Source organism: Blennius ocellaris, assembly GCF_963422515.1.
Source record: "Blennius ocellaris genome assembly, chromosome: 10".
NCBI lineage: Eukaryota > Metazoa > Chordata > Actinopteri > Blenniiformes > Blenniidae > Blennius > Blennius ocellaris.
The window spans coordinates 10,071,140-10,095,897 of record NC_137659.1 but is presented as its reverse complement, the minus strand read 5'-3'; the positions used below and the strand labels follow the sequence as shown (position 1 = coordinate 10,095,897).

General features: G+C 42.7%; 2 protein-coding genes across 2 annotated transcripts; both read left to right on the top strand.

Moving 5' to 3' along the window:
• The first annotated feature begins 1,752 nt into the window (after nucleotides 1-1,752).
• Nucleotides 1,753-6,668, top strand: dnajb4 (DnaJ heat shock protein family (Hsp40) member B4). Its single transcript, XM_080503437.1, has 3 exons — nucleotides 1,753-2,151; nucleotides 3,334-3,914; nucleotides 5,151-6,668. Exons 1-3 carry the CDS (start codon nucleotides 1,941-1,943, stop codon nucleotides 5,379-5,381), a joined length of 1,023 nt encoding a protein of 340 aa, XP_080359563.1. The 5' UTR covers nucleotides 1,753-1,940; the 3' UTR covers nucleotides 5,382-6,668.
• Nucleotides 6,669-9,048: 2,380 nt separating this feature from the next.
• Nucleotides 9,049-24,686, top strand: gipc2 (GIPC PDZ domain containing family, member 2). Its single transcript, XM_080503844.1, has 6 exons — nucleotides 9,049-9,480; nucleotides 18,377-18,562; nucleotides 20,260-20,440; nucleotides 21,550-21,662; nucleotides 21,775-21,856; nucleotides 23,109-24,686. The coding sequence occupies exons 1-6, from the start codon at nucleotides 9,202-9,204 to the stop codon at nucleotides 23,258-23,260; spliced, it is 993 nt and encodes a 330-aa protein (XP_080359970.1). The 5' UTR covers nucleotides 9,049-9,201; the 3' UTR covers nucleotides 23,261-24,686.
• The last annotated feature ends 72 nt before the right edge of the window (nucleotides 24,687-24,758 follow it).

Below are 24,758 nucleotides of genomic sequence, written 5' to 3'. Positions count from 1 at the left end.
AGGTCTGTAAATAATGCTGAATAAACACCGTGGACCGTAAGAGAGATGCAATTATGATAGTACTTTCCAATGACTTTCAAATATAAAAGAACAAACTGTTTGAGCAGCCTGATATTTTGAGCATGGACGCATGAAGAATAACTGCTGGTTTTCTGTGTGATATTATATTAAGGCAGCTCATTCGTGGGACATGAAAATAAAAATGAGCACGTTTCGTTAATGTTACGCAAACGTATCTTTTGTTTAAATTACAATATTTAATTGCAACATTTGGACAAAAAATATTATTTGACCTTTTCTTGGCCTTTAGATGCACTAGATTTTGGAATATACTACAGAATTACAAGAAATAAAACTGTGCAGTAGAGGAAAGAATTTCAACTGGTTTGTATGAAATCATTACCATTCATTTTAAAGGACCAAGGAACAACAAGCAAGAAAACTAACAAAATAGCTAATAAAAGACTCATTCTACCAGTTGCTTTCTTAACAACTGAGTGTGAAATATTCGAGTTGTCTGTAGTAAACACTAGATGCTGTTGTAAGTAAAAGAGATAATTGAAATGTATCCATTTAAAAGGTAAAGTCAGTGTCTTCAAATACAAACACACACTACAGAAGCATAAAACCATCACATGGAGACTCAAATGTCCAAAAATAGATGCAAGACTGAGAAATTGGCACATAATCAATCTGAAGTGAGATTTCAGACGACATATCAAATTGGAAAGAGACACACTAGAAAGGTTTGAGACAATTCTCATTCAATCACATTCAGTGTCGTCCAAAATAACTAGCATATCTTGTATAATAGGTAAAATGGCATGTTACGAGTAAAATGGTAGTTTATTATTAAATTAAATATTGGTGTTTTCTGGAAGTGTCAGTTTGCTGAGATGACATTCAACTCAGACAAAACAAGGGAGGACATTTAAAAGTGACCTTTTCCCTCCCATCACCTGGATGATGTGCAAAGGGTCGCTGTTTATAGTGAATGACGAACCCACTGACTTTCTAGAAAGAGCTTCTGGCTTCCAATACTCAGCACGTCAAGCTGGAGGGGATCACTGCAGAAAGCTCAGGTTTCAGAATAAAATCACTCTCTTGGTCTGGAAAACAAGTTACATGACATTTTTAGCACAGAAACACCAAAACAAAAAGAGATTATCAACCTGTTTTTTTTATAATTAATAATAGAAACATATACTTTCCACAGTCTTCCAAGGGTTGAAAGCTGTTATCGTTTTATTTTGAGAAATATCATTTTAATGAAAATATTTCTCTATATTTCTTTAACAAATAAGTGCCTCCTATTGACAATGTCATTAAATGAAACTCACAATTTTGGCAGAGTAGTTTGTATGTTCATTTTGTTATTTTATGAAACAGTTCTTTTTTAAAGTTCAGGGGCCACATACAGCCCAATCTCATCTTGTAAGGGCCGGCTGGCAACATACTACCATAATAACTTTTACATTTGTTGTTGTTACTGTTTTTTTGTGGTGCTCAGTATACATGTGTGCTGGTTTAAGGCCTTATGTTTTCCACCTCTTCCCTAACCCTCTGTATGAAACAAGTGTACTTTATTCCGTTGTATTTCCGAAGGGAGAACGAGCCATTGAAAACCGGAAGCAGTGAGTCTCCGTGCGCATTTACGCAGCTTGACTTTGGCGCTGTGTGGATAGATGCGAGGGAGGAGGGAGCTGTGTCTATTTAAAGAGTGTCATCCAGCCACGGATAAATAACAGAGGGTCCACTGCGTTGACTAACCCCCCTCTAAATGGTCCCCATCCCGCACTGTGCGCGTGTCTGCGGCCGCTTATTGTTTGTCCGTCTGCTGTGACAACCATCCGTCGAGCAGAGCCTGCCAAAGCGCGTCTCCACAGCCTCGTCTCCTCTCTGATCCACAGCTCAGTGCGCACAGGTCGAGGGGGAAAAAAATGGGGAAAGACTACTACAAAACGTTGGGTATCTCCAAAGGCGCGACCGAGGAGGATGTAAAGAAAGCCTACAGAAAGCAGGCGCTGAAATGGCATCCGGATAAAAACAAGTCTGCAGCCGCCGAGGAGAAATTCAAGGAAATCGCAGAGGCATATGAAGTCCTCAGTGATCCCAAGAAAAGGGAGATTTATGATCAGTTTGGGGAAGAAGGTAAGGTGTCGTATTGTTAACCCTGCTCATTTGTGTGTCTGCGTTTTCACCCTGCTGCTGATGGACGGAAAACACAATTGGCTTGAATTTAAAGCACACAAGAACCAGGAAAAAAAAGGAAAAACAGAAAACAGCTGTTCAGCATGCCCTTTTTTTTCCCCTCCTGTGAGGATTACTTCACTGCATATATTTTCCAGTCGGTTGAACCAGAAGACACGCCTCCACTGAGACAGCACATTTGACAAAAAAAAAAAGAGGAGAGAAAACTGATTATATTTACTCTTTTACACCCTCATCCAGTCGTGTTGGAAGTGGTGATGAACAGACATGAACTATTTCTATATTCACCATGCAAATTATGACTTATTCACATGATAAGTCACTGTATGTTAAAAAGAAATATATATGTATTAAGCCATGGAAACGCGTGTGAATGTGTTTCACGAGGCCCCTTTAAAGACTGCTCGAGAGTCTAAATGGACCATTACATGTAATAAAGGATAATAGCTGTGAAAATGTAAGCACTGATTTCCATTTTCTAACACTAATTGCATCACCTTCAATCATTACTTGGCTTAATCCCTGAATGCCGGCTTACATTAAAATGCAGCTAGTCATTCTGTTGTTTTTATCACTTCTACGTCATGTTCCTGAACTGGCAGAAATGGACTGTTATGACCTAATTGAAAGATTTAAAACAGTTATAGCAGTCTACTTTATATAGGTTCCCAGTGAACAGGTCATTAGTCTGACACACACACACAAACACACACTGGGAATTAAATTAAGGATATTATCATTGTGATTGTAGTGTTAAACACTATATCGCTGCTAAGTTTCATACCGGTATGTAAAAATTAATTATAGAGCTGCAGTTAACTGCAATTTGCTTTTTGTTTTGACTGTAACACACCGGAAGGCAACTACGACACTCACAATTCACTAGTTGAACACTCATAAACAGTCATTTTAAAATCTTTGCCCCGAAGAAGCCATCTTGTTGCAGATAGTTCGGGGGGGAAAGTACATTTTACTGAAGAATCTTGAGTAATGCTTGAACAGACCTTTCAGTCTTTCTCTAATAAACTGCATACTTAGTGTAGATTGATTCGTTCGTGACCATTGCTGTCGAGTGTCAGTCATGATTCCTCACTGCTGAACGGCTCTCGATGCTTCATTTAGGTCTTAAGGGAGGAAGTGGGCCCACTAATGATGGACAAGGCAACAACTTCACCTACACCTTCCACGGGGACCCTCATGCCACCTTCGCCACTTTCTTCGGGGGCGCCAACCCCTTCGAGATGTTCTTTGGCCGCAAAGCCAACGGCAGGGACGACGACGACATGGAGGTGGACGGGAACGACCCCTTCGGCTCCTTCACCAGCTTCAACATGAACGGCTTCCCCCGGGACGGCCACGTGGGCCTCGGAGGGCAGCAGCGCCGGAAGCAGGACCCGGCCATCATCCACGAACTGAGGGTCACCCTGGAGGAGGTCTTCCACGGCTGCGCCAAGAGGATGAAAATCTCTCGCAAGAGGCTAAACCCAGACGGCAGGACCATGCGCAACGAGGACAAAATCCTCACTATCGAGATCAAGCGGGGCTGGAAAGAGGGAACCAAGATCACGTTCCCACGGGAGGGAGATGAGTCGGCCAACACCATTCCCGCCGACATTGTTTTCGTCATCAAGGACAAACCGCACCCGCACTTTAGGCGAGAGGGCTCCAACATCGTGTATCCTGTTCGTGTGAGCCTACGACAGGTGAGACGTTGTCCGTGTCCGACGCCCTCTTTGACTCAGCGTAGTATTAATAAGAGTCTGACAGAGGGATTAGTCACACAGGTTTCACACTTAGCCGCGAGCGCCGCTCGAAAGCTTGCAGCTCGACTCACAGAAGCCCGATAACAACATTTTTTTTATTGTTGGTACCCTCAAATGAAAGCTGTTTCCTTAGACGGCATGGGGATGGTGAATGAGCATAGTACAAAAGCTACACACACCTGGGCTGTGCACTTGCGCAACCTGGATCAGCAACATTGAGAAATTGGAGCCCCATCTCGGGGAGAAGCGACGGCCTCCCACGTGCACACGGTGCAAGATGTACTTATACGGTTCCTCCCACTCTCCTCATCTTGCAGTGATACATCTCAGCGAATCATCTCCAAATATGTGATCAGATCTGTCTCTGCAAACAAGACTCGTCAATAACAATGCACCTGATTACTCACATAGGATGAATATATATGAGCATGACAGTTTGCTATGGTTTGATCACACCTCCAAATCTTTCTCTTCAGCCCGTCGAGAGGATTTGAAAAGACAAATCTGATTAATACGGTGTGTCATTGAATCTGAGCAGCAGCAGTTCATTACTAAACATCACTGTTTTTAACGGGTTCTCCTGTGTGAAAGTCCAGGGAAAGCTTTTTGACACATTTCAGTAAAGTTTGTTTTTGTGCAAATAGTTGAGTGGCAGTGGTTTTTGAAACATTGTTAATATTTGCTGGGTCTTCACAGCTTTTAGACATCTACAGCGAAATAAATTCCAAAAGCCAAGTTAATTGTTAAAACAGTTTTGCAAGAACTAAATTGCCATTATTCACTATTGTAAACATCAGTTGTGGTTTTTTGTCACCATGCAAATTACATTCCTGTCAATGAATTCCACATATATCCGTATAGACTAGGAAATCCAGCATAACCCAACAGAGACATATCTGTCATTACTGGTATTTAAATACTCCTAGTTCATTAATGTCTATCTTACAGGCATGACTACTTGGCTAAAGAGCGCAATCTATGTCTGGTTATCGTGTATTTTCCAATCTGGACCATCATGCAGGGAATATTTATAGTATTGGTTGATACCTTTATTATTTTAGCCTGTCTGTCAGCCTCTGAGCAGATTTGAGGGTTATTCTTGCCTGCAGTGGCTCATGTGTGGGCTGCTGCTCTCCTGCCGATCCTCTCTTACACCTCTTTTTCTCGACTTTGCAGTCGTTGTGTGGATGCTCGGTTACCGTGTCAACGATAGACGGGAACTCGTGCAACATGAAGATTACGGACGTCATCAAGCCCGGCATGAGAAAAACTGTGGCGGGACAGGGGCTGCCCCTGCCCAAAAACCCAGAGCAGAGAGGAGATCTGGTGGTGGAATTTGATGTCAATTTTCCAGAGTCGTTGCCCACCAACGCCAGGGACGTCCTGAAGCGACATTTGCCCGCTTAGAAGAACGGGAAAGGGATGCAAACTGAACGAGAGTGGTATGACCGCTCTCTCCCCTTCGAATACAGTGACACTCCAAAGGACAGTTCCCACAGCTCACAGATGGACCCCAGCTGAAGAATGTGCAATTTCTATTTTTGAGCTGTTGTTTTTTTGTTTGTTTTTTTAATACCATGCATGCTGCCAAGTCGATACAAGTGTAAGTGAAAGACTGTCTAGATCAAGGCTTTTCTAAGTGTAGCAGGATGAACCTTCCCCTCAGACATTATGAACATGAAAATATAGATACACCCAGAGTGCAATTTTCTGGGGGGGGGTTGTAGGGATATCAGTCGTGTGTCCTTCTTTATGCTGAAATATCTGCGTTGCACGTCAGGATAAAATCATTAGCCTGATCAAGGCTAATTCCTCTGTATATCTGACTAAAAGCTTGATCATTTACATAATTTAAAAAGTAAATCAGGGTACGACAAATCCACACAATTAACACTCAGCTTTAATGCCGCTTTTATGGCTTGTCTTTCATCAAGCTGCCATTCGTTGTGTTGGGACTTTTAATGACTCTGTCCCGAAAAGATATTATTTACATGAAGGAGATCTGTGGACAAAAAGCCTAATAGCCACACAGTATTAGCCAGTTTTTACTTGCTGGTGAGTTTATTTATAGTCAGCTAAGCACTTGTTTGCAAATACTAGTTTTAGGTAAATTCTATTTACTCGTGTTTTTATTATAATTTCTTCTCATCAATCACAATAAGGTATGGTGGGAAGAGGACTCCCGTTGATTTATCTTCACAAATCACCCCCTGAATATACCGTATCCAGACCCGCCCCACCTCCAAGTCCTGCTGTGAATGCAGACCTTTGCACTTTGAAAACCGCTGGTTTGAATGGTTAATGTCTGAAAGTACACGTTTGATTTATCTGGCTGTTTGCTGCAATCACTTTCTTTGTGCGTTGGAATTAATCGGCTGTGAATGAGTCTATAGTTGCCAAAACAAAACACAAAAAAAAACAACACAAAAAAAAACTGAGCCTGGGATAACATCATTGACAAACCGTACATTTATTTTGCTGTCATTTAGATGAATTCCTGACCCTTTGTAAACTGTTGAGATGTTTTCTTTTACCATGAACTGGTACAGGCTTTGAGTCTTATTTATCGCGTGCTATTCAAGTTATTCAAGAGAAAATTGGCTCAATGAAGTCAACTGGTGCAATGTGTGCTTTTTAGAAATTTACATGTGAGGATCTTGAAACTTGAATTTTAAAATAAATATTTCCACATGAGCTGTTTTTTTTTTTTTTTTTTTAGCTCTTTTGGACATGGAAACTTGCTCCATGATACAAGACAGTGTAATGGCAATGATTGATATAAAACTGCTCGTGCTGCTTTTGGATTATTGATAGCCCGCGTGGTAATATTGCACAGAGGAAGCTCTCTGCAGCACCTGAGAAATGAAAGAAAACCTATATTTTGATAAGTCAAATGTGAATATTTTGTTGTTGTAAAAAGATATACGGTTGCATTTCTGATGTGCAAAGATCAAAATTAAAAATAACTTGGCTTGAGTTTAACGCTTAAAGTTACTAACGGCCAAAGTATGAGTGTGTAATTATAGCTGTGTGCCCTCAGCTGCTCACTTTCAGCTGCCAACTCAGAGGCCTTTACATTTTCCCAGCAGGGGACGCCACATCACTCAGCATGACTCAGGGGCCCAGGGGCGGGGAGATGCCAGACCGAGGGAGGGCCTGCTTGGCTGCAGCCGGGCTTTATTGCAGCACATAATAAAAGCCTGATTAGTGTATCTTTCTGGCCACGGTATTCATGTACAGTGCAGACGAAGATTTGTACCAAATAGCTCATCTGTTCCTGCGTCGCTCGCGTGCTCGTCAGCATGTGTTTGAGATTTGTTCACATGATGAATCACCATCGTCCGGGGAGGGAGGAGAGTAAACACACCTGCTCCCGCTCAGTGTGGGAGCTTACCACCAAACAATCCTGTCTGGATTATGCCATTGTGAAAGTGGTTGGAAATTTAGGAACGTTTGGGCTTTGTTGGAAAAAAATAAATAAACGTATTATCTGCGGCAGGTTCTCTCAGTGGCTGCTGGTAAAATTATTACCACAGGCATAAGAGCTTATGGAGCTTTACCTGTATGTAGCTTTTATCTCCACTGTTGTGTTTAAATTTTAAGCAGTATATGTGCATCTAAATTCAGTGAATGCAACCTTGGTTTGTAAAAACAATGGCAATTTTAAAAGAGTGATGATACTTAAATATTGGTAAATCACAAGACTTTATTAACTTATTACAGAGCATCTAAGAAGCATTTTACTGGCAAACATTATAAAAACTCTTGTCAGGTCTTACTGGATTTACTTTTCCTTAATGTAATATAATAGATAATTTCAACTCATGACTCAACTCAACTCAAACCTTTTATAAACATGTCGATACTGACTCAATAGCTATTAATGCATCATTGCCTGAGCATGACACTGAAGTCAATGTTTTTAACTTTGGCTTCGCCGAAAAGATTTATAGTTCACACTGAACAAGCTACTGATTATCAGAGAAAGCCAGTGTCTCGTCCAGGCTAGGCATCCTGAAAAAGACCACAAAATAAAACCCGAGAAATAAAAAGATGAAAAACAATCGTAAAATGAACATACTGAACAAACACAGACAAAATAAACACAAATTGCATCAAAGCAACAAATAAGACAAAGAGGCATTTGTACATCTGTGCAGATGTTTCATATTGATCCATCATTCAGCTTCTATACCAAATGATCTCAGTTGACTGAGAGAAGACAGTCCACACCCTGGACACATCACCGGTCCATATATAGAGAAACAGACAATCACACAAAGTCAGTCACCGCTAAGGTTAATTTTAGTTCACCTCAAATGCAGGTTCTCGGATTGTAGGAGTAAACACACAGTGAATTGAGGATCTCCTTGGTTTGAGGTGAAAGTGGAAACAGATGGATGGCTGGATGATGAACAAATGAACGGACGAAAGGACAGATGAATGATGGATGGACCGAGGGACGGATGGATGAAAGGATGACAGAAGGATAGATAACAATAATGCATTTAATTTATAATTCAATTAATTTTCTGTTAACTATCTTAATCTTTTACAGATCAATGCATGAAACAAGAGAAGTAACCCAGTAGCAAACATGACAAATTAATGATATACAACACAAAGTACACGAGAGGTCATAGTCTTATTCTCGCTTGTGGGGATTGAACAAAGTCTTCACTATTCCTCCATTTAGCTGCTGCAAAGTGTTTGGAAGAGCAAGAACTTGAAGTAATTGTTTTAAAGTGTAGGTCCCTCCGGTAGAGGAGCACAGGTGCACCTGGGGGGGCCCCTCGGCGGGGCCTCCGCCCGGCCCCTGGGCCGCCCCCACTGCGCCTGCGTCCCTCGACACGCTGACTGACAAACAGAGCAGCTATTGTTAGCCAGCCGAGCGCCGCGGCGGCACGCAGGTTGTCCCGGGGCTTTATCCACTCAGTCCTTCCTCTTCACCTGTTGAACATTGACAGCGTTTATCTGCCGGGAGAGGGCCGAGGAACAAAGTTCGGGCCGAGCACAGGTGAGCGGAGGAGCGTCAGGGACCTAGAAGGGAGGAGGGAGAGGAGGAGGAGGAGGAGGACAGGGAGAAGGAGGAAGTAAATACGGACTCCTGCGCCGACCGCGGGGCTTCAACAGGTTAAGCTACTTCAATGTTCTAGCGGCGGCTCGGACTTCCCCCCCCTCTCCACACACACACGTCGACAAAACAATAACAACAAACAAGACAAGAATGCCGCTGGGACCGTGGAGGAAGAAGAACAAGTCGACGAAGGAGCATTTGGTGGATAATGAGGAGGTGAGCGGCGGACACGCAGGTGCCGGGAGCTTCGGTAAATCCTCCGCGAACGGAGCCGCCGGGCTCCCGCCTCCACCTGCCAACCTGCGGCCCAAGCTGGTGTTCCACACGCAGCTGGCGCACGGCAGCCCCACCGGGAGGATCGAGGGCTTCACCAACGTCAAGGAGCTGTACGGCAAGATAGCGGAGGCATTCAACATCAGCCCCCCGGAGGTAAGAGAGCACCTGTTGATTGGAGCGGAAGTCGACGTAAACAAAATAGTTCGGGTCGCTTTCGAGCGTTAAAACGCTCTTTTTTACAGAGAGTCCGTGAAGTAAACTTTCACAAACTCATGTAAATGTTTTTTTTTTTCTCCTCTGATTTTATATGAAACTGTGAACATCGAAGTCTGAATTCTTTTTGTTGTCATGATACCTTTTGAATCTATTTTGAACCTCTGCTTCGATTGTTTTTTTTTTTGCAATTTTGCAATCCTGGGTAGTGTTTATATTTACCTTTTGGGTCAGCTCCTTGTATTTGTGTCCTATTTCAATGACTTTAGCAAGATTTAAAGAACTTCGTTTTTCTTACTTGGTATTGTAGGCAACCTTCTCGTCTCCTTGTGTAAGTTTTTGCCCATATGGTGTATCCCTGTGTTATGTATGTATGTATGTATGTATTTAATTTGAAGATAAAACACTGTACACACTTATCAACAAACACTCAATTCCATATTTTACCTATATGTGAAGAGATGGAACAAATAAAAAATAAATGGAAACCAAAGTAATTCGTGACTCTCCATAGTCTTTAAATCACAATAAGAAAGATGAATAAATGACATAGTTAAGGAATACAAGGAAATTCATTTTCTCAGCTCCTCATACAACAGTAGAAATGTAAATAACAACTGCTCTATTTACTTCCAAGACTTTAAATGTACCGTTCTAAATTAGCACGGGGCATTCATGCTGAATGAAATCCATTAACTTCCTGAAGCCTTTTACCTTCAATATAGTTAAGTGGGAGCTGCATTATCTTTTCACACTAGATGGATCACGGTGTAAACAATGGCTAATTGGCATGAGTATGACTGACTTACTGTGCAGTGGAAGCTGTGGTTTCATTCAGGTTAATATCCAAACGCTTGGGATGCCCAACGTGACCCTCCACACTCTTCATCTTCCCACTGCAGTTATTTTAAAACTGCACTTTTTGGCACTGGTTTCAATAACTGGTTTCAACAACTAATATTTCCAATGCTGATTCGTGATTTAGTGAGAATTTCTAGCAAAGGTTTTCAAATGAATAAGAACAGAAATTGGCAGTAACTGAAATTAATAAAATAAGTATTCAAATATTTTAGATATTTCTGTCACGATATTACATTTTTTATTTTTTTTTATATAACAGTTTCATTCAGAGTGAGTAGTTTTACTTTTGTTTTTAATTCAGGTATAGTTGCGTAAAATTGCATGTTTTCACCTGGGATGTTAACCTCACGTTTTCTGCTTTCAACCCAGCTGCCCACAGGTCACTGCTGTGTGTGTTTTTGTTTTTTTTGGGGGTTTTTTTTCCGCAAAGTCCTGAGCACCTTTTGTTAGGGAGGACATCCGGCGTGAAACCTGTGCCAAATCAAACATGCAAATCACATGATCGGGCAGACAGGTCCAGCTGAAGCACGCTCTCACGGTAATGCCTGTTCCAGTAAAGGTGAAGATTAAACAGTCTTCTAAGTGGTTGCACTGGAGGGACAGTCTGGTTGTGACCATTAACAGGTTAAGTCAGTCAAATTGTCTTAAGCCGCGTAAGACCAAGAGAGATCTGCGTCTTATCTCTCTAATGCAGTCGGCGTCAAATTAATGTGCATCTATTCTCAGATGCAGTTCGTCATGTCTGACTCCTCTTGCGGAAGCAAGTACAAAGGCTGCATGTGAAGGTCCTGAAAACCAAACCGTTTGAGCTCTTCTTTACAAAGAAAAGAGTTGCGTGGCATGTTTGGCTTTTGTCAGAGTAAGCATGCAAGTTATCCACCCCCACCACCAAACCACCCCACTCCCTCTTTTTGAAGCTCAGAAAGTTCGACGAGGAATAATTGTAAAGAAAGAAATGAGGCGCTGTGATTTACAGCGACTTATTTAATCGTAGATGTATGATCAGAGTGAGCTGCAGCAGACCCGACGGCAGGAAAATACCATTGAGGAGACTCAAATGTGGGTATTTATCTTGTAACAGCACGTTTCTTTTAAGGGCAGCCGCAGTGGCAGCAGCGGTTGGGGAAGGATTGGATTTGAGATGTTCTTTGTTGTTTTATTGTCCTGTCCTGCGGCTTGTTTTGTGATCTCCACCTCAACGGGAAGAAGACAATCTCACGGATAAAGATCAAATAAAGAATATCACCAGTGTTTGTTGTGGTGACACTGAGAGAAAATAATTATTTTCCTGTTTACGTTTCGAAGCCATGCAGAGGGGGCCAAAATATCAACACATAAAAACTGTCCTGTGCCGTGATTATGCTGTAACTCGCAGATATTCTAATTACAGATCGACTTATGCTGTTTTACTTCAATAAAACAGACAGAAAACAAGCCGCTAATCATGTGCGAGGGAACTAGAATGAGTGCATTCTTTGCATATTTACTCGCAAAAGGACTTAGTGATCAATCAGTTAGTTGTTTCGGCGCCGGTCTCATTGGCGGCGTGTGCATACGCAGTACAGTAAGCCCCTTCAGAGCTGTGGCACAGATCATCGGAGACAAAAGACCCCGTGAGTGATGTGCGAATGTGAGCCGTCGGAATCCACAGTTTCTACCTCAGGAAGTCCCTCACGTCCGGTTCAGTGGGCACAGCCTGAAAATCCAACCAGATAACTTGTCCAAACCAAAGCCAGAGACGTCCCCGGGGACATTGAGGAGGGGGGTGGGGCTGATGGGGGGGGGGGGCAGATGAGCTGCCCTGGGCCTCCTTGCCGCCGGACAAAAGAGAGACGCACTGTTGGTTTCTGAGCAGGAACCTGCTCAGAAACCAACAGTGCGTCTCTCTTTTGACCGGCCACTCTTGTTTCCACGGAGTCGGAGAGTTTTCAAAAAGTTCCAACTCGGCCGTTTTCAGTGGCTCCGAGCATCATTAAAGCACGTAAACAGACACGAACGCGACAATGACAATGTCGCATTTTCACTTGGAAGATGTAATCAAAGATTTCAATATCCGACTAATCTCTCTCTTCCTTTTTATAACTCGCCACACTTTTCCCGCTGACCCATTTAAGATATTTAAATGTATTTTTATGAAGATTTGAGTGCTTCGGTTTATTTATTATTCCTTCGCTGTCAAATGCAGTTGGGATTCTCGACTCGGTGAAAAGGAAAATTTCCCGCTGAGCGTCAGATGAATGGGCCATCTGTTTTTTTCTGTCATAAAGAGTCTGAGGTCTAAATAAGAGCGGACAACCCTGCATGAATTATAAAAAAAAAAAAAAAACAGACGATGGTGAAATATAGTTTAGATCTCAAATATCAGGTTTATCAGTATTAGACAGTTGGTGGAGTTTAGTACGTTTGTGCCTATATTACGACAATAATGATAAATAAATTCAACATATCACCAGAAAAAAACGAACTATTTTCTCCTGGATGGGCCCTCTTTTGTGTTCTGCTGGATTTCTGTTCAGATTTTATTGTTCGTGCTTCGTTTCTTTTTTGACATTTCATTCGTGAATTTTAGAGCGTTTTCAAGGTTGTGCCCCTAAAGAGCTGTCATCCTCTCCTTCCAGCGCCGCTGTGAAAACACAGGACAAAAATATGTCGCTCACCGAGCTGCAACAACTTGCAACTAGTTGCAGATATAAGTGGGGGGGAATCCAGGACGATACTTTGAAGTAGCAACATTTTTCACCTGAAACCTAAACGGTTGAATTGAAAAACAATGTTGCGTTCCATCCATTCGCTGCAGCTGGTCCCGGTGCGACTCCCCTCAGCCTGCCGGCTCAGTCCGGTTCTTTATGAAGAATTCACATTTGCAAAGGATTAAACTTGCGTCAGACGACAGCCGTGCTTCAGTTCTCCACTAAACTCCCACCTTTTGCATTGAGCTAAAAACTCCGAAACGACACGCCTCTCAGTTCTTCCAATCGCTTGAACGTACCAAAGGACAGGTCGTTTAACTTGAACCTCAGTTCTCAAGAATCGCGGTGGCACTGAAAGGGCTCACAGTGATGGTGACACACATATTACGTAAGCTCTGTCCAGTCTGTTATCCGAGCTACCGGGGTCTGCGTGGAATATCTTGAACTCCATAAAGTGTGAGATCTCTCAGCCCCGGTCAAAGTCTGCTTCTTGGGCCCCACAGCTGTGGAGTCCGAGGTGTGGCTCCGTGACTTCGCCTGATATTTGAATACAACTTTGAATGTCCCCACGTTGTGGTTTCTATCCAGCACGTTGCCTTTGCCTCCACACACAGCAGCCAGATATTTCCTAATCAGGTGGTGAGGATTAGGTGAAACAATCTTATTTGATGAGGCTTGAGTCTGGTGTTTGTGTTTGCTAAGCTCTTGCACTCACTTCCTAAATGCTGATAATTAGATCAACAAAGAAAGGGAAGAAAAAAAGCAATGTTCAAGGCCGATACAGAGTTATATTAGTCAGTCCTACACGTCTCCTAGTTCGGATGACGTGGCCTTATCTTGATTTGTACCTGAATTTATCAGTTTTATACACCAAGAGTAAATGCAGTCTGTCAGGACATGATCACAACAGACTGCTTCCACACACCTTTTGTATTCAGATCCTCTTTAGGGGCACTTCAGATCTTAGCCTCTCCCTTTTAATCAGCATGCAGGACAACAGCTCAGCCACCTGTTCGACGTTCACAAAGCTTACAGGAGTTAGTTGAGCTCTTGTACTGGGCTTTTTCCACACAGGGAATAAACTGAACCGCCCCATTCGTTTGTACCGATTTTACAAATCCTTCCAAAACCCAAACAAGAAGCATGACGATACCCTGAAATCTGTGCGCATGTCAAGATAAATACATACATATTTGGCGCAGAAGTTAAATGCATTTTATTATATTGTAATTTCTCACTTTTTGATACATTACAGATGTATAATATCACGCGTTTGTTTCATGGAGCACAAATGTGGCAATTTACAAAAAGAGCAAACTTGTTGGCAAATGTTAAGTTTCTTTCGTTTTTTGGAGTCACTATCGATAAAGAAAAAAAAAATCAACTAATTTCTGTTGAACTCTTTAAGCATCGATCACATGCTTATTGATGAACGAGCTTCATGCGGTAAGTAACTAGTCCTTTATCATTTCACAATATTATTCAGTTGCATTTGTTATTTTCCTGCATTACACCGTCTAATAACATGTTCTGAAAATATCCGCTGTCGTGTTTCCATCCGTCGTGCTCTCGCATGTAAACAAGCATCATCTCTCCCCGCATTTCCAAACCCACGGCGCACACGTGACACAAAGAAAGCGTATGTAAAATGCAAAGCGAGTGTGAGTGATTCTGATCCAGTCACCTAAGTGGCTGTTTGCCAGTCATGATTGGAGGAGGGGGGGGGGGGGGGGGTTTGCCATGGCAACGCCTCAGTCAACACACAGGTTTTCGGAAGCAGCTGGAGTTTTCGCGGAGATCGTCGCCGTGACGGTGGTGACGAAAGCTAATATTTGTTAAGACGTGACGTGTGCGTTCACGTAACCTCGCCCCGGCCCCGCCTTCAACAAATAAGATGCGTGTAAATAGTCTTTTGATAGTTTTCAGTATGTGGGTGCCCCTCAAGCAGAGATAAATCTTAATCAGAGATTTGACGAAACGGTACTATGTTACAGGATGAGACGGGTTTGCTTTAATTCCCCACAGCTGTGGTTTTCGGAAATCTTGATGATTGGATGTCTGAGTTAGAACGTATCCAGGTTTTCTGTTGTCATTTCAACGTGAAACATTTTGTGTCTTTCTCATGAATGTAAACTACATTTTGGTAAATGAATGCGACCTATGTAGACGTTTTCATAAATGTTGTGGTTTTAAATGAAATTCACTGTTCATGTTGGTTTTAATTGTCACAGAATCAAACATGCACAGACCATTTAGCTAATAAAACAAGTGGAGTTGACACAGTACAGATTTTACTACATATTTACCAGGAGTATTTCCTGTTTTTATAGCCTTTATGTACATCCGTATGGTCGTTAACATTATTTTTTCGTGTTTTCACATGTCTTATAATAGTGACTTGATGTGATCTTGTGTTTTAATTTGGATTTATTTGAAATTTGCTCTAAATATCCAGTCCTCCGCTTTCTGAGTCACTTTTATTAAAGCCCTAATCATCATCGTCACCCTGAGGAATCTCACATCCGCAGTTTGGTGAATGATTGCAAAGGTTCAAATGCTGATGAGTATGATTTTACCCAGGACACACGGCTTGCATCAGCACTCCTTGTAAAATAATACAGACAAGAAAAGGACCAGACGAAGGCAGAACACCGAAACCTAACGCAGCAGCAGCTTATTAAACCGTCACACACTGTAGGTCCCATTTCCGCCTCTTTAACTGTTTTGACCTTTTTCTTCTTCCGTTAAAGTTCAAGTTGAAGAGGCTTTGAAATGGGGGAGAAGCAGGTTTTCTGAGCTTTTAGTTTCACTGCAATCCAATTAGAGGCTGTATTTATCTAACCTCACCTTTTCACAGAGGCAGGAGTCGTGATTCTATCGTCCCACTGCTGAGTCGTACGGAACATTTGGAGGTGAAGAAAGAAATTCAGTGATTGTATCGAGATTATAACTTCATCATGTGTCTCTTCAGATCCCTTCTTGAATCTTTTTGTAGCATCCTCGGCTCTTTTGGGAGTTACAAGTACTCCCTGTACTGACGACAACATCAGAAGAAGATCTGTGTTGCCTCAGTGGAATGATGAGAAATACTGTCGTCGGATATTTTCAGTGTAAAGTAGCTGGACATAGTGTCACAAGGTGGAGGTCTGGTCACCCACATGTTCCTCCTTTTAGATATATATGTTGGATACAGTTAATGGAAGCTGAAAACCATGTCGGCCCTCTTCCTTCCCTGCTTTTATCAAGGTCAGGATAATATTCAATCACAAGGCTAAGGAGTGATGAACTAAAACTTTTCGAGAACTGGTTAATACAAAAGGACTATTTACAAATTTCCCGAATGACTTTAGTTTTAAATCACGTTTTTTTGTACTTGTTGCTACTAATAAGGTCCCTGTTGGGGTAAGCCAGAGGAGCCGAACACGTTTTAGTTCATACAGACCAATTTAATCTCGTGTACATTTAAACTTTTCCATTTTTCTGACAGCCTGGCTTTTAGGCTATGGCAGCATTACTGATATCTCAGCTTGAGTCTCAGTGTTTCATATCCACTACTCTTAAGAAATGTGTTGTTGAAAAAAATCACAGTTTTCTTTGAAATTCCTACATTTTGCTTGGTGGTTTGTTGAGCTGGACTGGAGCCTCTTGCAGGCCGTTTTTTTTGCCCATGGATCTTATGGTTCCCACTCATTATGGGACTGTAGTTTAACTCTAAAACTACATAAGGACAAGGAAGATCATGCAAACGTCATGAGTGAAGGCCAAATCTGCCACGAGGCTCAACCCTTCTAAATTGTAGGACCTTTCTTCTTAAGTCTGACCCTTATGTGCATTAAAAACCTGACATTTTAAAATGGTGACTTTCCACAGACTAAACTGTGCATTTTGTATTCATGTTTTTTTTTTAATTGATCACAAGCTGTGATTAATTGCAGTCAAAAGAACATGTCACACCTTGACTCAGTTTTTCAACGAACCGAGTTGTGACTCGTGACTCATTTGTAAATTCTTGCATTTATGCAAACTTATGTATCTGTTGGTTGTCAAACTGAAATTAGTCAGCTGTATTGTGGTTTTTTTTTTTTTTTTGGGGTGTTTTTGATCCTCTCACTCCGGTGCTTGAGTCACTGATTGGGTTGACACCGAGCAGATTGGAGTGGTTCTCTTCTGACTTGCCCTTTTTTTTTTTTTCTTCCCTCCACGTGATTATCAGGGTTCTGGTCAGTGTGACACAGGTCCGTGGGCGGTGTAGTATCTGTTCTTGTGAGTCGAGGTGCTGCGGCGGCCTTGTGCCGGCTGCGGCGCGGCTCGCCGCCGCACGCACACAGCTCAGCGGGAGGAGAGCTGCGTGCCTCGCAAAGAAACGGCTTAATACAGTCGGCAGCCTTGGTAACCACTTGTAGGCGTCTGCCGCTGTTCCTCCCACCTGCTCTTGGGTAACGCGCTGGCATGGGTGGAGGCAGAGAGGAGGGGGGGGCGTCTGTTATGGATAAAGAGAGAGAGTGAGCCATCAATTCAACTACGGTGCACCCTTCTTTTAGCACACTTTCTCTCCCTCTCTGCCTTCTCCTCCAGTGGCCTCCTTCCATTATAATCCCGGTCTTTTATAGTCTGGTAACCCAAGGCAACGAACGAGGCCGTGTCAGCTTGTGTGCGACTGTGAGACGAACACTCGTTGGTACACTGGGGGGGAAAAAAAAAAAAAGAGGCCCAAACAAGGCAGGCCTCACTGATTGGTGCATAAAGGTCATTTCTCTGATGAACCAAAGCAAATCAGTTCCTTCCCTGTGAAAGCTGGAAGTCAGCGACTGAATCTGAACTGGCTCCGCGGTCAGTCCAGAGTCAGAAACACACTTTGGGAACACTGGACTCGTCCTGCTGGCTTGGGGCTCCGGCCTCTATTTGAAGAACGATTAAACGGGTCACCACGCCTATCGTGTTCCCGATGATCACATTTCCATGTCTCCGACCTGGAAAGACACGGTGTGAAGCCAGATCAAGGTGCGACTGCCACATTTCTGGCACAGGAGCAGAGGCCACTTCATCACAAGGCAAACGGAGGGCCAGTCGCTGCTGACACCGTGGGGCTGAAGAGGGCATAACTGAACTGCCGCACTGACATCTACCTTTATTTGTGACTCTGATACACTTTTATAGCTGTGGCTAATCGCAAATACAAACTGTCCAGTGTGTTTTTCCTCCTCCACAATTACTTTTGTCGTAAAATGTTTCTGATGAGCTTCGCCTCATGCATGTGTGTGTTTACTTTTCTTCCCGTAATTCAGATCCTATTCTGCACCCTCAACACCCACAAGATCGACATGGACAAACTGCTGGGGGGCCAGATCGGCCTGGAGGACTTCATCTTCGCTCACATCAAAGGGGTCAAGAAGGAGATCGAGGTGTATAAAAACGAGGACGCTCTGGGTCTCACCATCACCGACAACGGCGCCGGCTACGCTTTTATCAAGGTGGGGATCGCCGTCGCTTCTCGTCTGTGTTCGCACTAGCGTTCAGAAACGAGACGTGAAACGTTAACACATCGGTTGTGAACACGTTGAGGCTCGGTACCGTGTTAAAGCACATGAATGTGACGATTGCTGACATTGGAGAAAGAAACTAAATCGGCAGAAATGACAAAAAGAACAAATGTGGGCACAACGGGTATTAACTTCAACACGTTACACAAATATACAATACAGTATAAGGTTATATTATAACTATATATTGTCTATATATACAATAGAATAACAATATATGACATAAACAAAAGAGTTTCCCAACTTGGGAGTCTAAAAGAATATTTTCAGCTCAAGCTGAATGAATGTTATAGTTTTAATGTTCATGTCAGAGGAACATAATGTCGCTTATTATTTATTCTTCTTTGACATTCATTCATTCACTCATCAGTCCTGACAGCGCTTACCCATCTTATAACTCCCGCCAGCTTTAACGTAACTTCACAAACCTCTGTCCCTGTGAAAATCATAATTCCGTCCTGCATGCTGCTGGTGTGGATGGATCCGGGCCTAATGAGCTTATCTGGTCCCACCAGTGTTGCTCAAGCTGCTCACATGTGCCATCATGTGATGCTGCAGCAGCACTACAGCCTCACAGTGTGGCGGTGCCCGAGGTAATGTGAGAACTGTTTTTTTTAAAGACGTGTCAGACGGCTCAGATTACATTTATTCATTCAGTCACGTTTAACCTTTGATGTTTGGAAAGTTATCTCATACAGTCCCGATACAGCTTTCCACTCGTGTGTGTGTGTGTGGACACACGTGGTGCTTATTTGACAGCGGACGGTTCACCATCACCATATAATGTGGAAAGTTTAGCAACATTAAAACTGTGATCATATGTTGAAATGACTTGGATTGGTTTGAAATGTGTCTGTGGAGTGAAAGTTGAGAGAAATATGGTTTGGAAGCTCCCAGTCCCGCATAGAGCATCTGCAGTGGATGTATTTCCATCTGAATTGTTCTTATTCAGTCTTTTTTTTTTCTTAAGCTTTTCAGAAATGATCACTTTTATTCATGCTTCCATGAAAACAGTCTTAATTCGAAAAAGAAACGACAACAACCAAGTCAACAAACGGCTCCTCTCCTGAGAAATGCTGCTGGTTTGAACTGCAGACGTACATAAATGAAGTAAAAAAAAAAAGAAGAAAAAGGAAAAAAAAGGTCCGTACACACTGACACTGTTAAAAGCGACACATTAATATCAGCTACATGCATATTTGTATTAATCATCAGTCATATAGTTATGACACTCAGAAATCCAGCATCGAGCAGATTGACGACAAGATAATTCTTTAATTGGCCCACAATCTGGAAGTTTGCATTGCCGTCGCCGCAAGTGGATAGTAATAACAATAGCAAAAGAACAAATGCCTCTTATTGACTTGCATTAATGTCATTAATTACTTGCCTCCCCCTAAAACCTACTCCAAGTTTAACGTAACCGAAAAGTATGTTTTCATCGAAACATTTAATGATTTCTCCTGTAGAAACCTCCAGTTTTGTACCTACAGTGACATTAGTTCACATGTGTTCCAGTGCAACTGGCTGTAGCTCTTAATAACACAGTCCATTGCGCTCCTGCCCCAGTTTTTTGTGATACAGTATTGTCTTCTAATATTTGACCCTGCCCTCCTCTTTCCCGTCAGCGTATCAAGGAGGGCAGCGTCGTGGACGGCGTGAAAGTGGTGAACGTGGGCGACCACATAGAGTGCATCAACGGGCGCAACATCGTGGGGACGCGGCACTACGAGGTGGCCCGCATGCTGAAGGAGCTGCCCCGAGACAAGAACTTCACCCTCAAACTGGTGGAGCCCATGAAGGCTTTCGGTGAGTAAGAAAAGGGTGTGGGCGGCGCCCTCAACTGAATCAAGGGCGGCACACGTCGATCGTTACATAAGCAGCATGTACGAGGACGACGCAGACGTCGGGAGTGCCAGCGTATAAGAAGGAGTTTTCAAAATAATGCTATGAGTCGTTATCGGTTAACTTAATAAAAATAGCAACAAGAAGAAAAGGAAAGTGTGAAATCAATATTTAGTTTGACGACTGCTGATCTTTTGAAGCACTACCAGTTCTCTTCTCGGTTTGTTTGTTTGTTTTTTTGTTGTTTTTTTTAAACTACTTGACAGGTGGGTCCTTCCAACATTTTGGAGATCTTTCAGTTTTCCGTCTGTCTCTGTTTATGTAATCTTGAGAGAAACTTTCCACTGAGGCAGCAGCTCTGTGTTCGTCCACACCGCCTGCTGTTGGCCTCGTTGTTCGTAAACAGTCAGATGTTTTACTGCAGGTCGGATAAAACACGGAGCACAGAACTAAATGTAACAAAGGCGGAAAAAAAAAACATATGATAAAACTGGTTAATACGCAAATGTAAAAGGAAAAACATGAACGGTATGAACAGACCATCAATGAGAATAAAGCAATGCAATGACAAATAAAATTGAGGGAGATATCGGATAAAAAATAATTGAATAATAGACAAGATAAAGTGCATTTTGAATATTTGTGTAACGTAATAATACCGTCTCTTAATAATGACGCCTTTGTCTCAATTAGCTCATTGTCTTCAGGGTTTTCAGTGTTTATCATATCAACACTATTCACTGAAGTTGGGCTTTTATGATGTTGACATAATTGTAACAATCTTAAAGATTTATATCTATATCTATATATATAAGTGATAATCTGCTGAATACAACAAGATTCCTGATTGTATAATTTGATTGTTGAGAGGTGAAATGATCGCCATAATGTGAGATTTACAAAATGAGGGGGGAAAAAAGGTAATAAATTACTGTTTATATTGTGAAAAATACCCATTTTGCTTTATAAATTATTGAATTCCTGTAGGAAGACCAAACCTGTTTGTCACCGTTTCTGTTTGCTGAAACCAGTGGGCCAGTATGACACTGTGCTGCTTTTATCACGTCGTACAGAAATGCTGGAGCCCAGGTCGAGGGGCGCCAAACCTGCCGGTGAAAACAAGGTGGGCACAGGGAGGGGGACGCTAAGGCTCCGCTCCAAAGGTCCGGCGACGGTGGAGGACGAGGTGAGGGACGGGTCGGGGACTCCCATCACACACTCGCGTTTGAGAGCTGTGAATAAGCAGCGCCGACTCCGTCCCAGGATGAACGTTGAATGTCTTTTTTTGTCCGTTTCAGCCGACAGAATTTGAGGAGAAAGCCGTGAAGAAAGTGGACGACCTTCTGGAGAGCTACATGGGCATCAGAGACACCGAGCTGGGTGAGGGTCTCATGAGCGCACTTTGGTTTGTGACGTAGAAACGTCTCATTTCAGAGGCGGCTTGAGGCGATGTTGAACCGTACTTATACATCTTATATCTTTACATACAGCTGCTTGTATATCATATATGTGCTTCTTTTTTTTCCTTCACCTTTTTCCATAAATATATTATAAATATTAATTTTTGTTATTAATGAGTGTTTGCGTATGTAGGGGGTGTCTGTGTGTTTTGAGCTGTAAAGGATCAATAAACTGCCTTTCTAATCTATTTGTCTCACTTAACCTCTCAGTACCGTTCATTGCAGGTTATCTGTGTTGGAACGTTATTGTACTGTAGCATCTCAAAAAAAAAAAGTAGAATACAATTCAGTAACATTGTCAAATATTTGAGATTTATTAAACATTAATTGAAATATATCAATGATTATATTTGTAGCTTGAAATTCAAACAAGGTGCCTTAGGGTGTTTTATAAGGTCAGATTTTAAGATTTTCCCCATTTATTTAGCAGTAGCCCATAATCATCAGTTAAAAAAAGAAGAAAAAAAAAAGCAAGGGATGATAACAACTGTCAGAATTGCTTGTGACATTTTACATAAACGTCAGAAATAAGAAAACCGGTTTACGTATTTCAATTCGTGCGTGGTGATGTCATTCTCTGTATGAGCCACATGAAGGGTTTTCATGCTTTAAACTTGTTTAACGTCTCCTTCGTGCATGAAGTACTGATGCACGTTACGCTTGTTTTTTTTTTTTTTCTGTTTTACATGTGAACAGATGGTGAATACATCAGATAATAGAGTAAACCTGCACAAAACATTGGAGGAAATTGTCATTGTATTCATCAGATTTCTCAAAATCTTAATTCCACAATGGGGCTGCCACAGCCCAGGAGCTGCTGGGGGGTCAAGGGTCACGTTCAGAGAGCCACAGTGGGAACCTATCAGCAGAGGAATTCTAACCTCCGATCTCTAACCTCCGTACTACCACTGCATCTATCCCCGCTTCTTTCTACGCGCAGCTCCATGACTCACTCACACCGTGTTGCCCACGCAGTCCGTCCCGGAGAGAAGCAAAATATTAATTTGTCGTGCTTGTCCGGCTGCGGTCTGTGGAAATATTGGATTTAACAATATCGAAGTGTTTTGTCGGGAGCTGGGAACACGTCAAACAGCGGAGGAAGCTTGTTTATGGAAATCTCGTGTTGTGAAGGTTCTCACCGTCCGCTCTGCCCCCCCCTCCTCCCCCCGCAGCCGCCACCATGGTGGAGGTCGGCCGCGACAAGAAGAACCCGGACGAGTTCGCCATGGCGCTGGACGAGACCCTCGGGGACTTCGCCTTTCCCGACGAGTTCGTCTTCGACGTGTGGGGGGCCATCGGGGACGCCAAGCAGGGAAGATTTTAAGCGTTGCGCTCCTGCTGCTGCCGTCCTCTCCTCCACACACACACACACACACACACACACACACACACACACACACACACACACACACACACACACACACATACACACTCTCTCTTCCAATTCACCTCTTCCTGTCCTCAGAAGCCAAGTGGACAAACGTCAAGCAGCACAAACGGGGGTGGGTGGAAGAAGCAGCGTTCCTCCCATCACTTTATTCTTGGCGTAGCTTTGCTCTCAGCCGCCGAGTCCGCCGTCGGCCCGTTCGGCGACGTCCGCTCACAGGTGACGACGAGACGCGGAGCCCAGCATGCTGAGGAGTTGGTGATTCATTCCAGACGTTGCCGTGTATACCTTGCTGTGGAGTCGGGCCAGATGTAGCCGCCCTCTCATGAAACCTTAATGACGCCCGTCTGCCTGTACGTCACAGCAAACTGTAGCCAACAGGGGGGGACGGTCACGCTTATTAGAAATGGTACGTGCACAACCTTAAATTTAAAACAAAAACAAAAAACACTTAAGTTTTGATCACATTTTCTGGCTGTGTAATTGTGAATATACAGATGTATCACAGCTTTTTATAGGTTTTTGTTTTGTTTTTAATGTGGAGCGTGCTGCTGATTCTGCAGCAGCGTTGTGAAATTTGACCAACTGTAGGGACTGTAGCAATATTTCCTTTCTACAGCAACATTTTTGTTTCCTTTTTGAGTGGTTTTAAAAGATGCTTTAGCTGTGGCCAAGTTCACTGTGCTAGTGATGTTTTTTTCTGTTTTTAAATCTCTGCTTGAGCCCTTTGTCCCTCTTGTCACACTGAACAGCACAGAGAAAGGCCTATTTTACCACACGCGTTCCTGATGTCGCTCCTCTTTTAGTTGTAAAGTTGAAACCTTATTTAGATCTGCACACTGAATCATTTTTTTTGTCTTTCTCTTACAATTTATTTCATCATTAAAGGTCCCATATTATGCAAAATTCACTTTCTCATCCCCTCTAGCCACATAGTGTGTGCATGAGGCTCCAGAAGTGAAGAAGGCCTGTCATCGCCCTCACTTGAGCCACTTTTTTATCAAATGTGTGCTCATATAGGCGATTCAGAACTTTCCCTTCATGAGGTCATGTGGGGACTAACTACTCCCTCTGGTTGTGGTGCTCTGCCTCACTTATATACGAGTCATAACGATAAATCCACCGTAAACATTAGCACATTGTACCAGCATTTTGGACAAAGTGAAATTGCTGATTAACTGCATAACATGGGACCTTTAAATCCAAATGCTGTAAGATGATTTCGAAGGGTTGAAAACCTTTCTGAAGGATGACCAAGATCAATAATCCGATGTCTTAAAATACCTGCACTGACTGGAACTGAGATTAAGAACGACTTCATTCATCTCTCTGCAGAGGTTACGCGTCGTTTGACAAACCATAAGGGATCACTGTTGTTGCGTAGGCAATAAAATTTGATATACTGTTTTAAATGACGCAGTGTCTTGAATCACAA

Bases quoted from the DNA above. Each gene is read 5' to 3' on its own strand.
- dnajb4 (XM_080503437.1), top strand. From the start codon at position 1,941: ATGGGGAAAGACTACTACAAAACGTTGGGTATCTCCAAAGGCGCGACC. The intron at 2,152-3,333 runs GTAAGGTGTCGT...TGCTTCATTTAG, and splicing joins TGATCAGTTTGGGGAAGAAG to GTCTTAAGGGAGGAAGTGGG. The intron at 3,915-5,150 runs GTGAGACGTTGT...TCGACTTTGCAG, and splicing joins TTCGTGTGAGCCTACGACAG to TCGTTGTGTGGATGCTCGGT.
- gipc2 (XM_080503844.1), top strand. From the start codon at position 9,202: ATGCCGCTGGGACCGTGGAGGAAGAAGAACAAGTCGACGAAGGAGCAT. The intron at 9,481-18,376 runs GTAAGAGAGCAC...CCCGTAATTCAG, and splicing joins TCAACATCAGCCCCCCGGAG to ATCCTATTCTGCACCCTCAA. The intron at 20,441-21,549 runs GTGAGTAAGAAA...CACGTCGTACAG, and splicing joins GGAGCCCATGAAGGCTTTCG to AAATGCTGGAGCCCAGGTCG.